General features: G+C 40.7%; 1 protein-coding gene across 1 annotated transcript in view; it reads right to left on the reverse strand.

The window, feature by feature from the left end:
* Window positions 1-25,120, reverse strand: part of MAP1B (microtubule associated protein 1B) — a 107,690-nt gene that overhangs the window by 23,275 nt on the left and 59,295 nt on the right. The window contains exon 3 of the mRNA XM_082257325.1: window positions 1,263-1,345. Within this exon, the coding sequence (XP_082113451.1) occupies window positions 1,263-1,345 (83 nt within the window). The remainder of the gene's footprint in view (window positions 1-1,262; window positions 1,346-25,120) is intronic.

Genomic DNA, 25,120 nt, shown 5'->3' on the forward strand with positions numbered 1-25,120 from the left:
CTCAAAATTTGGTATTTTCTTTTACTCTTGGCGACACTGGTCACCAGGACAAATAGAAATGCTAATCCCCCAAACAGTACATAACAATGCAGTAAAAACCCGACCTTTCCCTTTTAATTAGATCTGTCACACTGCTGCAAAAATGAAAAAAAGCTGGATGAAACAATGGATACACCCAAACCTTTCATCCCTGTCCCCCTCCCACTCCTTTCCCCTCTTTACCACCCCAAGGCCTCAAAACGACCCTTTGTTTACCGTTCCTATCCCGTTTCCACTTTGTCACCCACGTTAGACTTACTTTCCTTACAAACAAACTGCCAGGGGAGATAGAGTGTATAAGTACTCCAAATGATAAAAATCCCATTTAAGGTAGCCTTTGCTATTCAGTTGAATCCTCCTGTTACATATACTTATTGATGTGTCAAAGGAATCTTGGTTTGATTACATGTTTGCATGCCAACTGTGTTGTATATCGTGTACTGCTGTAGTGACCTGCTTCTTTATAAATAATAAAAAGAGAAGTATGGCCAAAGCTTTTTTTGATCATGCCTCTCTTCTGTGTGACAGAAGTGCATTTATTTCTGCACTCATGTGACCTAGATTCAGCTGAAAGCAGGTTAAAGCCTGCTGTCAGGTGAAGTCACAGAGCCAATCCCAGGCTCTGAAAGGATCCTAGCTTTCAGGTCAGGATCCACCCAGATTCCTGACCGGCAGCCTGCTCAGCCTCTTAATGCACCACTGAGAGCCTGAGCCAGCTGCTCCCACCCTCCCACTTCCCGGTGCTCCAGTGAGCGCTGGAGGGGAAGAGCAGAGAGCTAGTGACTGACGGTGAAGACCAAAAACTGAGCAATCAACCAGCAGGGGAACAGCTACAGCATCGGACTGATGCTCTTGCCTTAGAAATATGTATATTTTTTTTGATTTTCCACATTTCTACTCTAAAATCTGTCACAAACCTACACAGGTCTGCCGAGCTCCTTAAATTTCCTTCAAAAGATGCCAAGTGGGAGGGGGCGGACAAGGCACCCTACAAAGCGAGTTCCTGATAAACTGGCCAAAACAGTATATGCCCAGCTTTTACCCTGTTTTCCTAAATAAACATTATCAAAGAGAATGATGCAGGAGGTCATTTGAGTGCAAACACATCAGGTCCTGTATATCAAGGAATTGAATCACTTTAAAACAATCTTCATTTTTTTTAATTAAACCAGGGTGCTTGTCTAAATAATAAACAGGCAATTATAAAAAGGCAAATAACTTACTTCTGTACTGACAGCTTCATCTGAAGGATTAATTAAAACTACAGTTTCTAAGACATCGCTTCTGTGGTGAAGAATTTTTTGACCTGTCAAAAACATAAAAGAAAGATTAATTATAAAATTTAAACTCGTGTGTAATGATATTGGCATACATTTCATTTTCAGTACTCTTAATATAGGAATATTACAATGTTAGAAGCATGTAAAGAACCTTACACAAGTTATATATGTAGCACTACTCCCATGGGAGCTGCTGTGTGGGGGTTCCCCTGGGTTACCATTAGCAACAGTAGAACATTCTGACATGTTTCCAAGTGTTTTTACCTCAGACAAGGACCAGTCCAGTTTCTTTGGTTTTTATGTTTTATTAGGAACTTGGATAGGGGTGAATGGGATACTCCAATTAAAGGGAGCTATGCACAATAGGCTGGGACGATATAGAAAAATGCTGCTTGATGCTGGTTAACTCTGACTGGCGCTGGTTAATGCTGTTTGAGCTAGTCACTGCTAGGCCGCCTACTTTACTTTGCCTTACTAAGCACTTCTTTCCTGAGGTAACTGTCCTTTATAGTAGACTGCACTGCTGAGCAACTTCAGGGCCCTTCCTGGCACCCCCTTTACCCCCTAATCTTCAGGGCTTAAAAACTTGGCACCCCCTTTACTGTATCACTCTGGCTTAGCTGACTTCTGGATCCCCTTGACCCCTCTGGAGTGGTCCCCTCTCTTAGGCAGACCCCTGGGCAAATTCTTGAGTACTTACAATACTGTTTTTCCAGAAGTAGTCTGCCCAGCAGCTCCACTTGGTAAGCACACTGGATCCTTCTGCAGCCCAGCTCAACCCTTGGTCCCTAGGCCAACTGCCTGGGCCACATTCCTCACATCAGCAGGAGGAGAGACAGCCGTCCACCTCCTCCTGGGACTTTGTTCCCGCCAAAAGACACCCTGTCACATGTCCTCTTCGGATTTATTCCCAAACCCAGGATACATTGCAGCAATGCCCACCCACTGGGACAGTCGTAAACCCTGGTGTGCTATTGGCCAGGTTTCCTCCACTGCCCAACAAGGTCCCTCATTGGATACAGTGGGGAGACTGCCCAGACTCAACTGGTCACACCTGGAAGCATTTGACAGGCTAACTAACAGATCAGACCCTTCTGATAAGCAGAACAGGGTCACACATACGTATGCTTTGCCTAGCACCTACCTGGGAGGGTGCCACATATAGAACCTGGAATGGTCTCACTATTAGGCTTACCAATGTTTCTGTGAGACAACAACACACAAAATGGAAAAACCTAAAGCAAAAATCAGCACTCATCTTTTATTTGTTTTACTTCAAGACACTTAAATCCTATAGAAGAGTAAATGAAGACCAGTAGTTTGAGCTAACCAGAGTTGCCTGAGCAGCACAGTAAAACCTTCAGCCATGCACATCATTGCTTTTTGCCCCTCTGGTCGGATGCACATTCAGAAATGCTGGTGTATAGTGCAAACATACCCGAACATTATACATCCATTTATTCCAAGTTACATACAGTTTTTTTTTTCTTTTCTTCCACAGTGCAATGCTTAGTCAAACCCCTTGTGAACAGGAAAGTAAACCATGAAATCACAGCACACAAAAAGTGTGCAGAGAGCACAGAAATGGTCAAACCTCAGAAGAAAAAAGGTCTTTAACTCTGAAACCCTTACCCTGGGTGGGTGCAAGGCTTCGGACAGGGGCAAGGTACGTCATCATCTACTTAGGCCAAAGCCAGCTCTTTAGGAACTAGCCAAAGTTGATCCACCACTGAAGAGTGGGGAGGGGCAAAAGACACAAAGGCCACAGGACCCCCCCTCCCCCCCATGACATCAGGGCAGGCCTTGATATTCTGCATCTTTGTGAATAAAAACAACAAACCACGCATGTAGCGCAAGTGACTGTGATAAATAAGTGAAAAAAATAAAAAAGTGCCAAGTGCTGATACACAAGGCAGATCTTATGGCTTGTATAAAGGCCTGCTCAAAAGGTGTGTGTAAGAAAAGCAGTCAGTGAGATGATCAGTAAACATATAATGGGGTCCCATACCCATATTGATTTTCCGGCAACCCTGGGATGCCACCCCCGGGGGGCACATCACTGGGAGATCTGTGCGCTTCCCAGCCCCTGGCTAGACAAATGCAGCCCATTCCTACCAGAAAGGCTTTAGAACATAGACTCCTGCCTTCAACCAGGAACAAGCCTGGTGCACCAGATCAGATTTACCCCGGAGGAAAAGAACCCTCCCACCATTCCCACCTTATTACACCAGGAAAATATTAACCGCCACCCCCTCTCTCTCAAGAGGCACCAGCTTTCTTCCCCTGAAAATTGAAAAGAACAGGCACTATCTAACTACACTTTTTCCTAGCCAAAACAGATGTTCCAGGCTATTTGGCCATCGTCAGCATAGTCTATGGAAACCATGTCTTTGAAGGCAATTGACTTGGGGCCCAATGGGAAAGAATAACTATATAGGTTATGGTGAGAAGGGATTAGAGCATTTGAAAACTCTAATCAGTTTGTAGTACAGTAAACTCTTTTTAAAGTAGAAGGTATTCGCTTGTCCTATTCTATCACATCTTCCAAAAATAAGTTTGCATGTGCGGTTACATGCGTACAGCTGCAGCATCTGTCAGCCTGTCACTGATTTGTACAGGCTGCTGGTCATGGATGAACAAAGAATGAGGCCTATAGGTCAAATGAAAAGCTCTCTTTATAAGCAGAATCCCTCCACGCTCCTAGTGGCAATAGGTTACACAGGCCAATTACTGTCAGAGACAGTTTCGTTTTGATTTCATCACTCCCTTAAAAGTCCTTGTAACTTAACATGAGCACAGATGAGTAACAATCATCTTGTTTCCTTTATTCAACATAATATGTGGCACGGTGGCCAAAACCATACAGTGGTTTACCAGGACAGGTTACACTCAGAACAGGCCTCACCGTGGTCGACCAAAGAACTTGAGTGCACGTGCTCAGCATCATATCCAGTGGGAAATAGACATAGGAGTGCTGCCAGCATTGCTGCAGAGATGGAAGGGGTGGGGGGGTCAGCCTGTTAGTGCTCAGACCATACGCCGCACACTGCATCAAACTGGTCTGCATGGCTGTCGTCCCAGAAAGAAGCCTCTTCTAAAGCTGATGCACAAGAAAGCCTGCAAACAGTTTTCTGAAGACAAACAGACTAAGGACATGGATTACTGGAAACATGTCCTGTGGTCTGATGAGACCAAGATAAAATGATTTGGTTCAGATGGTGTCAAGCGTGTATAACGGCAACCAGGTGAGGAGTGCAAAGATAAATGTGTGTTGCCTACAGTCAATTATGATGGTGGGAGTGTCATAATCTGGGGCTGCATGAGTGCTGCTGGCACTGAGGAGCTACAGTTCATTGAGGGAACCATGAATGCCAACATGTACTGTGACATACTGATGCAGAGCATGATCCCCTCCCTTCGGCGACTGGGCCGCAGGGCAGTATTCCAACATGATAACGACCCCAAACACATCTCCAAGACGACCACTGCCTTGCTAAAGAAGCTGAGGGAAAGGTGATGGACTGGCCAAGCATGTCTCCAGACCTAAACCCTATTAAGCATCTGTGGGGGATCCTCAAACGGAAGGTGTAGTAGTGAAAGGTGTCTAACATCCACAAGCTCCGTGATGTTGTCATGAAGGAGTGGAAGAGGACTCCAGTGGCAACCTGGGAAGCTCTGGGGAACTCTATGTCCAAGAGGGTTAAGGCAGTGCTGGCAAATAATGGTGGCCACACAAAATATTGACACTTTTGGCCCAATGTGGACATTTTCACTCAGGGGTGCACTCACTTTTGTTGCCAGCGGTTTAGACATTAATGGCTGTGTGTTGAGTTATTTTGAGGGGACAGCAAATTTACACTGTTATACAAGCTGTACACTTACTACTTTACATTGTAGCAAAGTGTCATTTCTTCTGTGTTGTCACATGAAAAGATATAATAAAATTTACAAAAATTTGAGGGGTGTACTCACTTTTGTGAGATAACCTTTTTTCTAGGGTTCAACCTGAAATAACAGTACTTATACATCAATCATAATTGATTTGCACAGATAAGAGTTTTTGGAAAGAAATCAATTCGGGAGCTATCATTAAATGAACCTTTGTGCAAAAAGATTTGGGCTGTAAAATGGGGAAAGAAGAAAAATCAATGTTTTCTTCCAAGTGTTATTAAGTAAATGGCACACATTATCTGATTCAAATGACAAATACATCCTTGCAGGCAACTACTTCCAATAGCAGGATCGATCTTCTGTTACAGATGGAAGCATATTACATGGTGTCCTTTCATAAGTACTACAGGATAAAATGTGTACATGACCCATACACACAGCTGTGTTTATCTTGGGGTTATAGACAAATGAAGGATAAGAAAAATCCGTATTTGTGAGCCAATTCTCTGTACTGTAAAAAAGCTCTATATTAGTTTTTATATTGTCCAGCAGATCTTCATGGGACAGCACTCGTTTGAGTGCTGAATAAATTTATTTGTTAATAAATAAATTAATAAATGTATTCGTTTGAATAAATTCTTGCTGCACATTTATACTTCAATTCATAATTTGTCATGGTAGACATTGATATTTATTGGTTGAAGAATTGCTTATATTTTGCACAATTCATATATACATTTGAGATGTCTTAAAATGGCCACGTTTGGGTTTTTTTGTGTATTATATCCATAAATGTACATATAATATAATGTTTTTGGAGCCTTTCAGGCTGGGACAGGAAATTCAGCCACTGTATTTCCAAAAGCATTCCTGTAATATAATTTTTTTTAACTTTGCTTGTGTACAAAGGGATATGCATTTTAAATATAGCACTGGGACATATTTATTTTGCATTGATTTATATGTAATACTTTGCAGAAGAGGTGTTTCTCTATACATTTACCTTGGCTTTGGCACTCTACTGGGAAATTCAGTGGATTTACAGACAAAAAAAGTGTCATTCCTACCTTCTGTCAACATGAAAGCTAGTTTATTTACTTTGCCCTCATGTGTGTTTTGGGAGGACCTAACCCTATACCTGGTGTCACCCTTGGTATAGAGGCAGGGTTTAACAATATGGGATTGGCAGATATATGAAATATCCCCTGAAGCATGCAGCATCATGAAGGATAGCAAATCTCCTAAAAATGCTGAGACATGAATAGACTGCTTTGCAACATTTCTAGGGTTGACCATATTAACTAATCATTAAGCATTAAACAAGCTTGGAAAGGCCTTGGACTAGATAACAGCTTTCTAGTAAAACTTGCTTTTGCATGTTAGGATTGCTGTCTCCCACTGGAAGGTTAATAAATGTGCACACATCTATGGGTGATGCTACTTTATGTACCAGTGACTTAATCTGCATGTCTAGCCCAAACCTTTTTTCCTTGTTTTGGATTGAGCAGGGAAAAATTAGAACCCCTGTCAGCACTTCACTGATACTTGGGGTTTATTAAATAGATTTTCCCTCACATCCAATCCTGCTGACAATGTTTTAACAGACAGGAAGTGAGGAGAACTTTCCGACAGCAACAAAGAAAGAAATAAAAATGCTTTTTCTTTAATAGCGTATGGGAAGACTAGAACCCCCATTAGATTTTATTTCTGTCTGTGTCTATGTTACAGATAGTACCTTGCTTCCTGTCTGGTGACAGGAAGTGAGGGGAAATCTCTCTAAAACAAAGTCCAGAGTCCAGATAGCAGTAAAAATCCAACAGGTCTTCTAATCCTTTAGAATTCTTTTCAAAATGAGAAAATATGTACACATTTAATACAGACAGACTTTAAAAGGAACATGGGAATATAGAAATATGGGAGCTGCCATTGCTACCTTGTTTTTTTTTTTTTTTTTTTTTTTGAACACTCCAGATCTGTCATAAACTGCCTTGCTTTCCTGCCTAATAATGTAAAGTGAAGTCTGAAAACAAAATCAGCCACTGCAGTTTTTATCTTATTTGTATTATTACAAGTTCACTTTAAGCTTCTGACACTATATATTTTTTTATTTTCATTTTGACATTGCAAATACACATATATTATGGACATATAGGGTTTATTTAAAAAAAAATGTTAAATCAACTTCTGTGTAGCTTAATTATTATTATTATACAGGATTTATATAGCGCCAACAGTTTGCGCAGCGCTTTACAATGTGGGGAAAGACAGTATAGTTACAATACAGTTCAGAACAGGAGGAACTAGAGGGCCCTGCTCGTTAGAGCTTACAATCTAGAAAAAAACTAGCTTAAACTTTAGATTTTTTTTCATTATGCCCAAAACTGGGATTCAAATTAAAAATGAATTTCCTTATGCTTTTCCACTCAGTGTTGTCCAAATTTAATACAAGATATGGGAAGCTTGTAAAGCAAATTAGCGTAAACAGTATTAGTTGGGAGACAGAGAAATTCTCATCTTGACAAAAGTAGCCCTAACTATAATTTATTTGCACATCCTGTGCAGTGGCAGTCAATAGACAGGGACCAGAACAGAGAATCAGCAAACAATAGGAAAGCCTGTGGACAAACACAAGGTCAGAGCAGCCGGCAATTATCAGAGGTCAGGATACACAGCAATGTCAGCAACAAGTTATCCATCAAATTAAATGGACTCAGCTCAGAAAATAATAAATCTATAGTAAGTGCGGTGATATATGGAGGATATACATCAATGGAGACATATACAGTAAGCAAATAATTCTGGTCTAGAAGTACTGCAAGAGATGTCAAAGCCAATCAAATAGGCTTTTTTATATTGTGTATGCTTGAGTACATACATACATGAGTAAGTGTGAAGTTATGTTTCTTTACAAATTCCTTTTTTGCTATTCTTACAATGTCTTCAGCAAAGGAATATATTTAAACACTGCATTTTTTTTGTTTTAACCTGTCACTGAATAAATTATTAATGTACAGGAAAATGCTACAGAATGCTTAACTTTAAATTGAGTTATATGTAAACCCATTCATTAAAATGCTATATAAGCTTTAACATGTCAATGTGATTTCAAAAATAATTTTCACAATTTTTAAGTTTGCAGCTTTAATTAAAATGATACCTAGTGATCCTGCTATGAAAGTCAAAATCAAGGTACTTCCTCTTATAGGATAGCAATGCTCTGTCCGTGTCTTCACACAATAAGCAAGCATGCTAAAATGAAATTAAATAAAAAAATTGGACTGGTCCTTTCACACGGGTGGTCTGTATGTCCGTTTTTCCTCCCATTTTTTTGTGGAAGAAAAACGGACATAATGCATGTCAATTGGATTGCGGATGTCATCCGCTGACATCCGATTTGCGTCCTTTCCGATCAGTTCAGTTTTTTCGAATGGAAGAGAACCCTATTTTTCTTCTTTTTAAAAAAATGGAAGGGACGCAAAAACGGATGTCAGCAGTGTCATCCGCTTACATCCGCAATCCCATTGACATACATTATCTCTGTTTATCATCCGCAAACGGATGGGATGATAAACGGAAACACGGACAGAATGACACAAGTGTCATCCGTGTCCGTAAAAAAAAAAAAAAAAAGTGCCGGAGCAGATCAAAAAAGGTCCGCTCCGTGTGAAAGGACCGGTGGTACCTATATAGCGGGCTGTATTACATCTTTTCTAGGGTCAAACCTTCCTTATTGCAAAAAATGCTGTGCTTTTAAAATAAGAAATGTTATAATACTAATAACAATATTAGAAATAATAAATACTGAAAGTAATGTGATTCCTACAATATTTTTTTTTCCTTTTTAAAGGTGCCGAAAAACATTTTATGAAATATTCAAATGCAAAATTGTGAAATGACACATTGGCTTTGTAAGCTCAAGTACAACCAGTTAAAAATCTCAAAGCTGAATATCAATCATATATAAAGTACACAGATCAATGCAGATCTGCTATCATTTGAAGTGTAGCTAAAATTAAAAACAGAAAAATCAGGGACCTATCTTACAGTTAGTAGAATGTGTCCCTTGTGCTGATTCCGCTTCTTCTAGTAGAAATCCTCTTCTGTCTATGCCCTCCACCCCTGCCATCATAATTGTCCAGTGTGGCAGGGGTTAATATAACTAAGGGGCTGTCACAGGCGCTCATCAAGAGAACCCGACTATGCCCACCCTTTCTGCCTAGCTGCTCTATTCATTGAAGCCGTATTACAGCTTCTATGAATAAAACATATCTAAGAATGGAGGATGGGTGGATGATTTATAAGTCCACCCGTCCTCTGTTCACAGAAGCTGTACTGAGCACTCTGTAAACACAAATTAAAACAGGAAATACTACAGGTTTTCCTTTGAACTCCTAAAACAGTTCATGGCCGGCTGACTTTTCCATTTACACCCCCGAGACTATAAGATTGTTTTATATTGATTTTCTCTGATGCATACATAAGAGAAATTGGATCATCAAATGCATTTCAGGATGCAGCAAGCAGTTGTCCTATTGTTGTATGTCTTTTTAGGGGGGGTAATTATTGGCAAATGTAATATAATCCACTTCCTTTTTAAGGGATAATATAGTATATTTTTTATAAAGCACACTTTTAAGTTTTTATAGCAGTATTCCACCTAATTTTGTTACTGATTTGACTTTCATAATACAAGTTTCTTTTTCCATTCTATCCCATTCTCCTATTATAATAAATATATTATTTTGTAAATTAGCCACTAGCGGGAGCGCTATGTACATTTTAGTTCAAAAGGAATAGGAGAGCGGCCATGCAGGAGATGCATGGATTTCCTTGTCAACTTTCTTGGCTTGCACTCTAAAGTGCACAGTAAAGTGTTTAGCACTGGAAGCAGAGCCCACATATGAAATTTGCAAATCTGTCTGCACATGTATACATGTAAAATTCCAAGAAATACAAAGTTTTCAAAATATTTTCCCACATTGATTTTATTTACATCAAGCTAATTTCTCTCACACTTCTACCACACAAAATAAAATCTTGAAACCGCTGCAAGCTCAGCCATAACATGCAATGCTGCGCAAAGTAACAGAATTACTTTACAAGAAGGGGACCGTAAGCAGTTAGTACTTTGCTTTCCTGCAATCTCCTGCCACCCCAACATCCCCAGCAGAGCTACGATGGGCAAAGGGTTGGTTCCCTCTAAGCTGTGAAATGCACCTAAAGCAGAACTCCAGCTGCTTAACAATTAATGGGCCATTAAAGAGAAAACAGCTTTTGACAAAATATTTAGCTTCAATCCAGAGCTGTTTCCCACAGTACTTCTTTTCCTCCACATTATGTCTTCGAACAGATGGCCAGTCTAATTCAATTCACTTCCTCTGAGACCAGGATGCCCTGTGCTTGCTCAAACCTGTAAATGGACAGTGTAAGGAGAAGCAGTGCAGTCATGTTCCTTGTCAGCACACTGACAAGGAACACTGACTTGTTCCCCGTGCCGCTTCTTCCTTTTTTAACTGATCACTGCTATACAGGGACTGCAAAAGGCTGATGCCAAGTCACAATAAGGTACTAACACTCACTGTGACTTGTATGAAATTTTTTGGAGTGCCGCTCTAATTGGCATAAGATGCCGTTCAAATGATCCACACCCAACGTCGGTGCTAGCCTCTAAAATGCTCATCCCAGCAGCCTAGAGAGGTATACTATATGGAGGCGCCGCACCCCATCAGCTCAGTGTGTATCAAATAGAGAGACAGATTCAGCCTCAGGTCATCCTGAGACCACACCCCTGATGCATTATGGCCCGCCTGTGGGGCTTAGTCACATGAGTGGGATCGTGGAACGTGACTCTAGTTATTATACATAATGAGTCGCTGATTAAGCAAAGCTTGTGGTTGAAGTAGAAGTCCACCCTAACACTAAAATCCCTACATCTAGACCTCCATGATCTAACACTAACCTATCTAGCCTTGTAAAGAAGAAATCAGTATACATTACTTTTTTAAAGCCGATCCGACCCAATTACACGCTGAGCTGTCAACCGTGGCCTTGCTGTGGAGGCGGGTCCAGAGGACACAGCCGACAACGGAAGGCCCATAGTAAGTCTATGGGTGACGTCACTCCCCATTCATTTCACAGCTGTTGTTGGCTGTGTCCTCTGCAGAGCTTCCACCGCTGGAGACCAGGTCAGAACAGCTTCAAAAAAGGTATGTATACTGATTTCTTCTTTACAGGGCTAGATAAGTTAACGTTAGATCATGGATGTAACGGATCAACCGGCACCCCGACCGGGCACCTCTGTTGACGGATGCTCCTAGTGCTTCCTGAGGGCTCCAAGCACTCCACCAGACACTGTAACCACTTCAGACCCCACAAACCGCCGCAGCTTGGTTAGGGTCTCGCTGTCTCTTACCCACCCTGGACCTACGAAAAGGCTCCAGGTTCCCGTGAGTGAACCTCTCTTTCCCCAGAGAGTGCAGCAGGATTAAGCTCTTACAAAAAGATTATCCAAGGGAGTATGAAGGACATAGCAATCCCTTGTAGCATATTCCCCCAATGAGAGACAGGACTCTAGATTGAGGATGAAGTATAACTCAACTTTATTGAACAAGAAACAGACTTTTACACAGTTTTCGCCCACAAGGTTACCGCCCAGGTGGACCTTGTTGAAAACAGGCCCTGACATTCACAATACAATGAAAACAGAGCTTTACACTCCCGTACAGTGTACACAAAGATATACACTGTGGGACAATCCCCCTCCTACTTAGCAGCCAATACACATAAACAAGCTGAAAAACAGCATAACTGGCCAGTATAGCTTATGCAAAATATATATAACACCATATTGAACATCAGAAAAAGACGAACAATGGAGGAACAAACCTGTGCTGTATACAAATCAAAAGTATATAGAAAGAACTTTATTTTTTGCGAAAAAAACAGAGTATAAAGCATAAAACTGTGGGAGGCTGTATAAAAAAAGAAACGTTAAAAACATTAATATTAATATTTTTCAAGTTAATATTTTTTTTCAAATATCTACATAAAGAATTTATTCCCAATTTGCGCTTTGTCATCCTTTATGCCTTCTTTGAAAAGGATGTAATCATGTAAATTGTCTTTCCCTGACATATATATATATATATTTTTTTTTTTTATACAGCCTCTCACTCTTTTTTGCTTTATCTTCTGTTTTTTTCAACAATTAAATTCTTTCTATAAACGTTTAATTTATATACATTTTGCATTCAGTATACTGGCCAGTTATGCTGTTTTTTAGTTTAACTGATACATAATGAGCTGACAGCGTGCAGTGCCTCCATATAATATAAGGTACTAACACTGTTTGCATTTAAAATGCATTTAGAGCCTCTACACTCTCTACATGTTAAAACGCTCCATTGGGCTGGTGTCCATTTTGCCAGGTGGTGAGAGGCAATGTGGTGAGCTGTTTCAGCGCATCACACTATTTACATTTTTTGTTTCTTTTTAACTCTGACCTATGACCTGTGGTGCCATCAGTTGCACTGTGGAAAAATCCAGCATGCTTGCATTTTTCTGCACCACCCTTCATACCAGCATTGTGGTGTAAAGAGGGCACATAGAAAACAATTGGTAGTGACTGGTGTTGACCAGATGCAAATAAAGCTATTCACTGCACATAGGGCCCTAAATAAAGCAATAATTATTACAGAGATTTATTATTTGTGCATTCTACCTCTGCTTTTAGTTTAGAGTTAGGGAAGTAATGACCAGATCAGTAAGGTCATTTTAACAAGAACTGGATGAATTTCTTGGACTTAAAGTGATTGTAAAGCCTTGGGTTTTCTTTTCTTTCCTAAAATACCAAACATATTAGGCCAGCCATAGGACGGTTCGAATCTGCTAAACTGGCTGAATATACCAAGTGGATCGATCGATCTACTTGGGAACAACCAGCCTGCTGAATTTGCTTGCGATTATTGCTAGCGGCTGCTATACCAGGTAGCAAAAGTCACAGTTTTTTCCTGCTCCCCCCCCCCCCCATCATAAACAATTGCTCAGCAGGAGATATTCCCCTGTCAATACTCTCTGTGTTGATGGGGGAATTGTGCAAATTTCTTTCCTGTAATCCGTGGTTGCAGAAAATTTGCACCTTCTATGGCCGGACTTATGCTTACTTGCTCTGTGCAGCCTTGATCCTCTTCTTCTGAGGTCCCCCACCAGCTCCCCTGGCTCCACCCTCACCATCAAGCGGCTTGCTATGGGAGCACTCCTACATGCTTGCTCCCGAGCTAGCTCTCTGTGTTATAAGACATGCAGAGTGGGACTTGGCCCCTTCCCCGCTCCTCCTCACTGGCTCTAATTGACAGCATTGGGAGCCAATGGCTTCTGCTACTGTATCTGAGCCAATGAGGTGCGAGAGGCCCAGGAGAGCCTCAGCTCTCATGCATATCGCTGGATCGAAATGGAGCTCTGGTATGTATTTAGAGGGGCTGTGGGGGAAGCTACATGCAGAAAGTTTTTTACCCTTTTGCATAGAATGCAGTAAGGTCAAAACCTGCCTTTACATCCGCTTTAAAGAATATGTTACCCCATAATTTCATGTTCCTGATATGTGTCTGTTGTACATGTACTTGTGTTAAAAATAATCCTGTTCTGTGTATTTCTTCCTTTGTGTGAAATATCTGGTAATCCTGACAGTCTTCCTGTTTCAAACTGACCACGCTAGGCATGAGAGCACATTCATCTCAGTGTGGTCAGTTTTCTGGCTGACCAAAGAGGTTAAAAGTTCTGTCATGTTACCATTGAAATCTACTTCCTGACAGTGTGCCTGTATTCCATAGTCTGTTCAGCCTGAGGCAGGTTGTAGGCTGCTCCAGCAGACGTCCTCTGACGAAACGCGTAGGGTGGAGTCATACGTGATTACGTCACTTCCGGTTTTTCGGAGCCAGGGCCGCGGAACGCGGAAGCCTCCCGGCTTCCTCTATCACTGATCGTGGACAGCTATAACCGTGAGTCACTACCTTCGCTTATTCCCGATTGCCATTCTTACTACACCAAGGGGTTCCCCTTCTCTCCCTTCTCTCTTTTTGTTTCTGAGAAATCAAGAGAGGATTACATCGGAGACACCCCGAAATATTACTTTTGTCCCACTGAATATACTACAAAGCAGGTTGTATGAGAGGTGCGACACCTAGTGGGCACACTGGTGATTGCAACCGAAAATCCTTATACCTGTTTATTGCACTCATCCATTCACTTATATATTTTTTCTGGTGGAATTTTTATGATCACTTTTTCACCAAGAAGAACTCTATCTCATTCATTGATTTAATTTAAATAAGTCACTATTATTTTCACTGGTGCTATTACACTGTAAACTATTCAGTTTTTTCTTACAATAAAATTCACTATTTATTCATTTCAATTTCTTCAATTTGATTTATTTGCACTAGCACTTTTCACTTTATTATTGCATGCCTTTTTTGGGGTTAATAATTGGTCACAGCGTTGACCCACAATCACTAGTGCACTTTATATTTATATCTATCAATTCTACGATAAAAAAAACCTAATCGTATCACTATTTATTTATTTATTTGTACACTTGGCACTTTATCACCTGTAAGGTAGCGCCGTTTCAATCCTTTGCACATATTTCAAGTTGTAGGCTGTGTGTTCAAGAGGCAGGCTGTGATTGGGAGGCAATATGTGACAGAGGCAGGCTGTGATTGGGAGGCAATATGTGCCAGAGGCAGGCTGTGGCTGGTTGGGAGGTGTGGTGACTGAACAAACTACCCAATATACAGTAAGCATGCTCTGTGTCTGCAGAGTGTTCTGTACCTCTGAAATGCCAACCAAAGAATGAAAACCGACCACACTAACAAAGATCAACTTCTGTGCTTTGTGTGGTCAGTTTAGAACAAAGAAGAAAGGTGACTGGCATGATCAACCAGGTACTTCCGATGAAAGAAATACATGAAAATGAAAGATTTTATCATTCATAAAATACACATACAGTATGTGAACACACAAATAAAACATTTTTAAGGTAACATATACTTTCATAAAATTCATGGTTCTAACAACTCAAACATTATACGGAAATATTTTGAACCATGGGACTGATCCAATTGACCACCTACTGAATGCGACATGCCATTTTATTTTTTCTGCAGTTGGGAAGACCTTAGAGATGTAAAAAAATTGAATGTGATGGGTGCATCCTTTTTAACCTTGATAACTACAGTATAGTATTATGGCCAGAGTAATATTCACAACAAAGCACATACAGTCTGTGATATGGACAGCAAAGTAAGTAGAAAATTTGGGCAGTGCCAAAACTCAAAAACATTCTTTTGCATTTCCATTTTCTTTGCCATGCCACAACTGGATACCTGTAGCTAAACAATATAAAGGGGAATTGTGTTGCATGAATATGAGTAACAGGAATTTAGCCTCCATAAAAGGATAGCATTACTCACATGAGCCTAAGATGTCATGAATGATAAATATTGCCCTGCTTATGATTTATTTTGCCCATTGGACCCCTGTTCAAGAGATGCAATGGAGAAATGCTTTCACTTATCAATATGACTGTTTTGCAGCCACTCTTCATTGCACACTGGGGATTCATAGCACTTCTCTACACTGCATGTATTCAAAAGTTATTGGAAAGCTTTACTGCCAATCTCTCCCAGCTGAACAACACGGGCGGTATTAAAGACATCACTACATAGAGATTGGTCAGTGCCCCTAAGCTTTTTCACAGTCAGCAAAATGATTTATTTTTATGCCTATTGACTTTTGCCACCATCTAATCATGGCCCCTAGACATGCTTATATACCTTAATTAATTCTCAAGGTCAACGCTGAATGGATGTTTTCCTGGCACTCGGTGAAATGTATTGATAAAGGAATTTGAAAAGTCCTAAGTACAGCAAGGTTTTGTATATATAATGCTAATAAAAGGCCAGATAAATCCATCAGGATTAGCAAAAGAGAGTTTTAAAATGCAGGTAACAGCCCAGCAGGATTGATATTTTGCAAACGTGGACATCAGGCAATAAATATCCTTATATTTCCAATCTCACATTGTCCCTCTTGTTTCAGTGACAACTGTAACATTTTGGATTTCTTATCATTTTCTGTCCCAGTGACAATGGTCAGCTTGTCGCCTTGATAAAGAGGGCTGCTGTGCTCTTGAAACATTGGTGGTATTCTGGCTAATATATGATTCAGGGAATATTTTATTTATTATAGATACTTTACACATATATTGTGCAATCACATCAGTCCCTGCTCTCAAGGAACTTACAAGCTAAGGTCCCTAACTCACATTCATCTTCACACATACAAGGGCCAATTTAGACAGAAGTCACTTAACCTACCAGCATATCTTTGGAGTGTAGGAGGAAACCGGAGTACCCAGAGGAAACCCACACAGGCAACAGGGAGAACATGCAAACCCAAGGCAGGTAGTGCCGTGGTTGGGATTTGAACCAACAATCCCATCTTTCACCTTGATATATTGTTTGGCATGGTGGATTTTTTGCAATAGCAATAATAACCTGGTGAAGGTTCTAACTCCCCTTACAATAGAAAAGATAAAACATTTTTAGCTTTAATTTAGCCTTTCTCGTTTTTTTTAACATGCAGGAACCCATGAAATAACTTTCTGAGCTCAAGTAACCCTTTCTAATATTTACTATATCTACAGCTCACAATACATTAGTGTGTTAATCAGACGGAAGAATGCCCCTTACATTTGTTCTCCCTACAGATAGCTAAAATGAACATTGGTGTCAGTTGTTACTTATCTGAATGGAAGATGTTTTTTTATTGCTTAAGGAACCCCTAGCAATCTCTCTAAAGGAATGCTGGTTTAGAGAGGCTGCTATAAATTATATATCCATATATTTATATTGGGGACACCAAAATTGATTATGAGACTTTAACTTGTTTTCCTACCCACAGATTGAACTCCATGCAGCTAGACCATATTCTGGCAGGTCTAATGCATTAAAAATGAAAAAAATCTAACAATTATAATTTTACAGAATTTACTGATAGTAATTCTGAATTTCCCACTGGTAAATTTCAATAATCTCAGGTAAACACAGCCCGAGATAGCAAGGATAACTTGCCACACATTTGTGGCAGTGTTGAATTGTAAGTGTAGCACTGTCCCTGTTGGGCTTGTTGTATGATGACTTGTTGGGCCTCCTCTGATCACCAGCACACAGTCACTTAGGGTACAGTTCACACATTCATCCTTACTCCCAATGGCTCGTTGCTCAATAAACCATACAGGGGTATTGTTTTTTAGTTTTTTTTGTGGAACTTGGATGGGAGAAGGGAATAGTGGGATACTCCAACTGGAACTATGTACAGTGGATAAGGACAACTCTCACTTGGCCTCACCAGGTTGCTTGTGGAAGCAGTCACACTGCTTAAACCATACTGACAAATGTATGGAAAGGGTTACGTCTCCTTGCTCTCTCTCTCAAGCATTAGACTTGGTGATCTACATTCTCTTCAGGTTACTCACTAGCATCCCCTTTACTGACACCCGTCTACTGACTCTTATAGCTGCAGGGGCCCCCCCCCCCATTGTCAGGCCCCTTGACACAGATCTGTACTCACTGTACTGCAGAATCAGATCCTTCAGTGTCTCCCCTTCCAGTCAGCTTTACAGGACCTCCGGGTTCAGTTCCTCTCTATCTCTTTAGGCCCTCAGGTCGACTACCTGAGGCCGCATGGCACCTCTACAGAGGAGGAGGCAGCCACCCCCTCCCTCTTGGACTCCGCTATCCAGGCAAAAGACTCCAAGCACATGTGCTCCTGTCATTTATACAGTATCCCAGCATGCACTGAGGCACTTTTCTCTGCCAAATCACCAGGGCTGTATTAAATGTGTGCACTCATTTGTCAGGTTTACTGCCACTGTCCAATATGCCTCCCTATTGGATCAGTGTGAAACACTCCGCAGACAGACTGAGTTGCATCTAAACACATTGATCAGACCTTACTAGCAGATCCTCCTCTCTGGTAGGCAGAGAACAATATAGATTTACCTGCAATCTTTCTGGTAAGCAGACATGATTTAAAAACTATACTCTCTCCTTAGCACCTACCTAGGAGTAAATTGCTGCACATTTTCACTGGCAAGTTGTACACTTTCAGAGCACTTGAAGCACAAGTTCTAGTTTACACTATTTCAATTTGCAGCAAATTTGCGTAGCAAGTCTCTAGCAAGAGCAAGGTTGCAGTGGTGAGTCTACAGCAGTAGCTCTGCAAGTCACAGGGACCCCTGTGGTGGGAGGACTATTACACAACCTAACTGAACCAGAACTTGCAGCAGACTGAAGTCACAGTGACCCTTGTGGTGGGATGACTATTACACAACATAACTGAACCAGAACTTGCAGCAGACTGAAGTCACAGTGACCTTTGTGGTCGGATGACTATTACACAACATAACTGAACCAGAACTTGCAGCAGACTGAAGTCACAGCGACCCTTGTGGTGGGATGACTATTACACAACATAACTGAACCAGAACTTGCAGCAGTTTTAAGTCACAGTGACCCCTGTGGTGGGATGACTATTACACAACATAACTGAACCAGAACTTGCAGCAGACTTGCAGAATATTTGCAAATAAAGTTGATCTGGAGTCATGCAATGCAGACTAGTTGCAATTGTTCAACAAATGTGCAAAGCCTGGCAAGTCTAGCAATAGCTTAGCAAGTCATTTTCAAACTTGTTTGCTATCTGGAGCCTAGGCCATGATCTGTGTACCACTGTTCTACTGATGTAGCCGAAAATAGGCAGCACTTAAAATACAGGATATGCAGAAATTTGAAGTTCTGCATGCAACAATGTAATTAAAGTATATACATAGCCAACATTGTTTTTGTTTTTAAAAAAGTAGGGAAGGGTAAAACTCATGCAAGTCTATTTTTACTGTCTGTCTACCATTGGGAAGCATTTTCTTTACTTCTTGTCCCATAAAATGCTACAGGAAGTAGGCAAAATCTTCCAATATGAGTGGTGTTCCCGTTTTAGACAGTTGTACCCAGTTGTTTCCTTATTCTACTGACTATTCTAAAATATTGCATTTCTCCTGACTTTCTTTCCTAGTGACAATGGTAAACAGTGCAAATAGAATTGGCAAATTTCCCCATGGGGACACAGTCAGAGGGTTTAACCATTTCCTACACTATCCAAAACTGAAAAAAAAGAAGGTTTTACCCAAAGAGACACTTTTTCACTGCATACTTTAGGTGTATCTTGTCCTTCTGGTTAGGGGTCTTCTGGGTCAATTCTACCTACCTATATTTCACTCTAGCACCAGCCTAATTCATTTTCAATAAGATCTTCAACAATCTGTATAGTCTTTATGCCCTGGTGACCATGGATTCGGTTTCTTCAGTTCCCGACCTAGATGTTCCCCAGGGATCTCTGGTTTCTTCAACATGTATATGCCGACATTAGGCTTGACTGTGAGTACACTGTCCGGAGACATCCTAGGCTAGGGATAACCACATCCCTTCCCTATGACCTTATAATTATTATTATTATTATTATATTTACAGATGCTGTTTTAAAAGGATTCTTTCTTTTCTACAGCAATGTGATGCACCTGCTCCAGAGGAAGTGGAACGTATTCCACGTAACGCGTAGAGCTTGTTTGTGGTGCATCCTATATTTTTATACCCTTGGATCCTTTATGCTCATGGATTACAGTGCTCCATTTCAGTTTACAACCAGTCAGCCTCTATGTATTTACGTATTTGGTCTGCCATTACACCATTTATTTATTGTACTATTTACAGCTATGCCATAATGTCACTTTTTGTATTTTTGATCTTACAATTAAATTGCCTCTGTACTATTATGTTAGACCCGCCTTAAATTATTTTATCGTTTTTCCTGTTTATGTATCATTATATCTGCACACCTTATCTAAAGTCCCAAACGTCCCCCCTCATACCATGATCTATTCTTATGCAACAGCTGGCTTATTAATATATTCATATATAATATAATATTTTTAATATTTATTTTTTCTGATTTATATGGTTGTACCTATATTATACATATGCCAGTTGTTCTATAGTATTTGCATATATCTTCTTATTCCCCTCCCCCTTTTTTCTTATTCATAGGGATGGAAGCACTCTTTCCTATATTGGATAGTCCTTCATTTAAAGTCCCAATACTTTTAATTGATTGTCCTCTCATCAATCAATTTTTTATAACATATAAAGAACCTTATGAGAATGTATTATCCCTATATTTTCCCTAAAATGTTGAGATGCAAAAAAACACAATTCCTATTGTAATAAACATTAACCTTTAACCTTTTACCTTAAAAAACCTACTGGAAGCTTTGATGAAATGACAATCTGCACAGAATATGCGTGCCCACAGCATGTAAAGGAAGAAAGAAAATGCCATAAGCCCATGGGCACAGATCCCAGAGGTCAGTCATGTGTTCACTGTATGCCCTCATTTTATTATCTATAACACATGCACTTTTTATGTTTTTCTTTCTATAAAAATAAAACAATGAACTAAACTCTCATCTGCATATCATCAATCTTTATTTTATTTCAAATACTTCATGCTGTGCTATTTTCTGTTTCCTTGGCTCTCTTTACAAATGACATAAGCTCAGCCTGTTTATGGTTGGCATTAGGCCACTCTGAGCCAATAATCTTGCTCATTTATGGTTCGATGCTGCAGAATTTGAGGTGATGACTTTGAGAGTCACAAAATGCCTTATTTTGGCTGTTCTGAATAACATTTTTGCATTTGATCCCTTTATGGAGCGGCGCGCTACTCTACCAGGAATACATTCAATGATGCTGGACCACCTCCAGACAAAAATGTGCTTTCAGATGTTTACTGACGTGCTTCTTCCCATCTTGCACACCACAACCTCAGTCAGCAGATGTGTGTAGACCGCGATTTCCACATCCATTTTAGTACTACCTATTTGCAGCAACCTATACATGTGACTGCAATCACAGTTAAACACTAGTTACAATGCAGTGTTATGCAAGGGTTGACTCTGAGGAACACAGAACTGCCAAACCACATTTCAGAAGACAGCAGGGTTCATTTATTAACAATAGAGTAAAGGAAAATATACGGTGTTGCCTTCAGCAGCCAATAATATGACCGGATAATTTTTTATCTGCATTGTTAACCTTCCTCAAAGATGCTGCTAAACTCCTGTAGGGGAAAAAAACATCTTTAGCGCCGGTTCACATTTCTGCGATCACAGAGATCGCATGTAATTTGGAGCGCACTGCTCCTAAAATTACATGCGATCTCTGTGCGGTGCAAATTCAGGCATACAACCCGCACAGGACCCTTTTTTTGCAGAATCGGATCACATGGTGGTTCACACTAGGGCGATCCGATTCTGTGCGAACTTTCAGATTGCTCTGCGATATGCGATCTGATCTGGGGGTGTTGTTAACTTTTAATTGACACCCCCAGCGTATTGCATATGGCAGTGTGAACTGCCAGGGGTGCGGATGCGATGCAGGAACATCGCAGAAATGTGAATCGGTGTAACGTGAAAAAACCCTACCCCGTGAAATTCCCTACCGTCGTCACTTCCTGTGCACGTACGTCATTGAACAGCTGAGCAGCTCCCCAATGCGCATGCTCACAGCTGCGGAGGGTAGGGAATTTTTATGGGGTAGTATTTTTTAACGTTACGCCGCGTCTTATACGCGTGTCCCACTGCGCATGGGCAGCCACTACATTAAATCATCTCCGCTCCAACCCTGAGATTTCCCTGCGGGCGTCCGTCATTCATCAGCAGGTGCGGCGTCCCACATGATCTCGGCTCTGTGATTTATATTTTCATAGACCCGCCGCCGCTTTTACATTTTGGAGCCGAGATCAGGGAAGTGTGACGGGATGGAGCGGAGATGATTTAATGTTGGAGCGGAGATGATTTAATGCACGCGCGGCAACATCTGATGCGGTGTAACGTTAAAAAAAACACTGCCCGTGGAAATTCCCTACCCTCCGCAGCTGTGAGCATGCGCAGTGGGAAGTGGCTCAGCTGTTGAATGACGTACGTGCACAGGAGGTGACGAGGGTAGGGAATTTTCACGGGTAGAATTTTTTCACGGAACACGGCATTTAAGCTTATAGTGTGCATGAGGCCTGGACTCTTTCTGGTCTCTTACACCAACTTGGGCTGGCCATACATGTTCAATTTTCTTGTACAATTTTCTGTTAGATTTACCACAAATCACATAATATGAGGTCAAAGCTAAACAACACTTTCCCTTGTATCCAATTAGGTAGGCCTTTGTACTACATAGTTAAAGGTAAATTTCAAGAAAATTGTGCAAAAAATTGTAGGAAAATTGTATAATGTATGGCCAGCCTAAGTAAAGTTGGTATTTCGGAGATCCTTCCATTAACCCTATCTGTATTTCCACATCAGCACCAGTTTATTCATGCATGCTGTGAAAACGTGCAGTAACTTATAACAACCCATAAGACCTAAGGTTTTATTATTTAGTCTAAGTTCACATCAATGTGGCAACTCAACTAATCATTTAAACAGGCTGCAATACACAAAAATCGAACTAAAGAAGTGTTGTACCTATTCTTTACCACTTCAGCCCCGGAAGGATTTGCCCCCTTACTGACCAGACCATTTTTTGTGATTTGGCACTGCGTTACTTTAACTGACTGTGTGGTCGTGCGATGATGTACCCTAATAAAAATGATGTCCTTTTTTCCCCACAAATAGAGCTTTTCTTTTGTGGTATTTGATTACCTGTGCATTTTTTATTTTTTTGTGCTATAAACAAAAAAATAAAAAACGACAATTCTGGAAAAAAAACAATATTTTTCACTTTCTGCCATATATCATTCCCAAAAAAAATTAAAATGTTTTCATCCTTTTAGGCCAATTTGTATTCTGCTACATATTTTTGGTTGAAAAAAAAAATCCCAATTATCGCATTTTGATTGGTGTGCGCAAAAGTTATCACGTCTACAAACTAGGGGAAAGATTTATGTAATTTTTATTTATTAGTTTTTTACTAGTAATGGTGGCGATCTGCGATTTTTAGCGGGACTGCAACATTGCGGCAGACAGATGGAACTCCTAACTGACATTTTTGACACTTTTGGGGGGACCAGTGACATTACTACAGTAATCATTGCTATAAATATGCACTGTTACTGTAATAATGACGCTGGCAGGTAAGGGGTTAACTCAGGGGCAATCAAAGGGTTAAGTGTGATCCTAGGGGGTGTTTTCTAACTGTATGGGGAGGGACTTGTGGAATCAACACAGAGACCTGTGATCCTAAAAAGGAGGATCACAGGCCCTCTGTGTTCGTCCCAGAGAGAACAACGTTCTGCTGTGTTTTCAATAGAAGACCTTGGTTCTTTCTCCGCGGGGAGCAATTGTGGGTGCCCGGCGGCAATCGCGACCGGTGGATCGGCTTCCCCGCTGCCTAATAGGGGCGGACGCGCCCCCAGGAGCGCCCCTACGAACCGCCGTAGGGTACGGCGGTTCATGCAGCCGAGCCAGCCTGCCGCAGTATATCTACGGCGGGCAGTCGGCAAGTGATTAAAATGCATCACACTAAAGTGCATGGTAATAAGTTGCCATGCATTGTGGTGCAATAAAATGTACATGTGTTAGTAACGTGTGTTGGGGGGCCATTAGGAATTTTAAAAAACATTAGAAAGCAAAACAAACCCTAAAATTCTGACTTTATAGGCAACTTGGACCAGACGAATTACAAAACATACTTTGTTGTGCTGCGAGGATGTGCGCAAATAGTGACTCACAGCACTCAGCGCAATAAAGGATGATTGCAGGATTGGTAATACAGGTTACTACAGTTTTTTTAAAAACATACTAGCGGATTCATCATCCTTAAGTAAACCTGACATCTATGCGTATGTGACTGTGGCAGGGACATCAGATTATAATCTATTTCTGGGACACGAATTGACGTGTATGGTTCAAAATGCCTTGAAAATTGCTGCACAATACATAAAATATGGAATAACAGGCCGGATGGGAGAACTGGGAAAGCAAGTTATATTTAACATACATCAAGAGTGAATCTGCTTTAGTTATAATGAAAGCACAGAACCAGCATGAAATATAAAGCCAGGTGTCCCAAGACTGTCAGCCAAGGAGCCAAATGCTAAACAATATGTCAGCTCTAGGGCGGCTTGGACTACCTGATTATACGTGTAATAATTACAACACAGCTCCAGCTACAGTAGGGAAGCAGGAGGATGCAATGAGCACCATCTGGGTTTCTATTTTTGACTTTGCAAATTAACTTTGCATAAAATAGATTCTTTTCATTGTGTGATGTATTTGCCATTGTTAAAAGAATATTTAAACCCACAAACAAAAATTTGAAGCTCCACCCTTACCTTCAGTCTGACATTGTCAGGCTCCACTCCTGTACTGAAATTGCTTATTCTGATTTTACTAAATACTGTAAACTTCACACAGTGTGCATTAGAAATTGGAGCAAGTCAGAGCCCGCCTCATTTCCTGGCTTGAGAACATCCAGCATTGTCTTGCTCTTTATCCCCAGCCTCATTGTTCTTGACCTGCCCCTTTAATTTTTGGATTTCAGTTCTTTCAATCATGGAAGCATAGCATCATATGAGTGTTACCTACTATGAGTGTTACCTACTATGAGTGTTACCTACTATGAGTGTTACCTACTATGGTATTCATGTAAATGCAGTCTGCCTAAGGCCGGTGTTCTGTCAGAATACTGCTACCTATCAGATTCTGCTGCCGGAAGTGAGGTTCCAAAATGGCCGCTATGCGTTCCAATAGGTTTCCTAATATGACAAACACGAAGCAGAGGTGGACTTCTTCTTACACCCACGCA

The sequence above is a fragment of the Pelophylax lessonae genome, assembly GCF_965119305.1.
Source record: "Pelophylax lessonae genome assembly, chromosome: 1".
NCBI classification, from domain to species: Eukaryota; Metazoa; Chordata; class Amphibia; order Anura; family Ranidae; genus Pelophylax; species Pelophylax lessonae.